Source organism: Sinocyclocheilus anshuiensis, unplaced genomic scaffold (assembly GCF_001515605.1).
Source record: "Sinocyclocheilus anshuiensis isolate Anshui unplaced genomic scaffold, SAMN03320099.WGS_v1.1 scaffold2493, whole genome shotgun sequence".
NCBI classification, from domain to species: Eukaryota; Metazoa; Chordata; class Actinopteri; order Cypriniformes; family Cyprinidae; genus Sinocyclocheilus; species Sinocyclocheilus anshuiensis.
In genome coordinates, this window is record NW_015549322.1 from 137,767 (window position 1) to 139,014 (window position 1,248).

The window sequence follows — 1,248 nt, forward strand, 5'->3', positions numbered from 1 at the left end:
CACCTTCTCTCTCTCTCTCTCTCTCTCTCTCTCTCTATATATATATATATATATATATATATATATATATAAAAATAGATAATATAATATAATAAATGATAAATAAAATAAGAATAAGTTTTTAGTGTGCTAAAAATAATAAAAACTAAATTGCCAGTCATTTAAAACAATTTTAAAATGTAATTTAGTTTTTCTAATGAAAAAACTAAACTAAAACAAAAAAATAAAAAGCATCTTTAAAAAAATAAAAAATAAACTGAAATGATTAGATAAGCTGAAATAAAAATTTATTTTTGTTAAATTTGATTTCAGCTACAACTAATTTTTTCTGGTTTTAGTTATGGTTGTACTAGTAACTACAAGTTATCTTCATCATTCTGGTGATATTTTACAATGAGGTTTCATTGGTTAACATTAGTTAACTACATTAGTTAACATTAACTAATAATGAGCAATATTTCACAGCATTTAATCATTTTACGTTTTTATTCAAAAATCTGGATCTGTTAACATGAATTAATGCAACTAACATGAACAAATTGTATTTTTACTAGTGCCGTCAAACGATTAATCGCGATTAATCATCCAAAATCCAAATATAATCCAAAATAACAGTTTTTGTCTGCATACTATATGTGTACTGTGCACATTTATTATGTACATATAAAGACACACACATACAGCATATATTTTGAAAATATTTACATGTATATATTTATATTCATATAAATTATATCATATATAAATATATAAACGTAACATATTTTTCTCTTAAATATGTACATGCATGTGTGTGTGTATATACATAATAAATATACACAGAATACACACATATATTATGTAAACAAAAAGTTTTATTTTGGATGCGATTAATCGCGATTAATCGTTTGACAGCACTAGTTTTTAATCAACTAAAATCTGCAAATGTTGATTAATGCTATAAAACTATGTTATTCTTAGTTCATGTTCAATAATGCACTGACTACTGTTAACGAACATTGTGTTTCTTTATATTACATTCGTTCGTGATTCTTTGGCATGCTTTGATGTTTTCAGTGTTTGCACGTGTGAATGTTTTCTCGTTCAGTCCTGTGTTGTCGAGACAGAGGTTCTCGTGAGCGAAGCTGCGTTTTGTTGCGCAGGCGTTCGACATGCAGAGGGATCTTCAGATCACGCCGCGGCGGCTGGAGTACACTCGAGAGAAGGAGGGCGAGCTCTTCAGCTCTCTGATGGCCATCGCCAACCGGC

The 1,248-nt window shown here is 28.8% G+C and overlaps 1 protein-coding gene across 1 annotated transcript in view; it reads left to right on the top strand.

Annotated features, from left to right (window-relative positions):
- Window positions 1–1,248, top strand: part of dstyk (dual serine/threonine and tyrosine protein kinase) — a 21,224-nt gene that overhangs the window by 14,617 nt on the left and 5,359 nt on the right. The window contains 1 exon segment of the mRNA XM_016444855.1: window positions 1,143–1,246. Within this exon segment, the coding sequence (XP_016300341.1) occupies window positions 1,143–1,246 (104 nt within the window).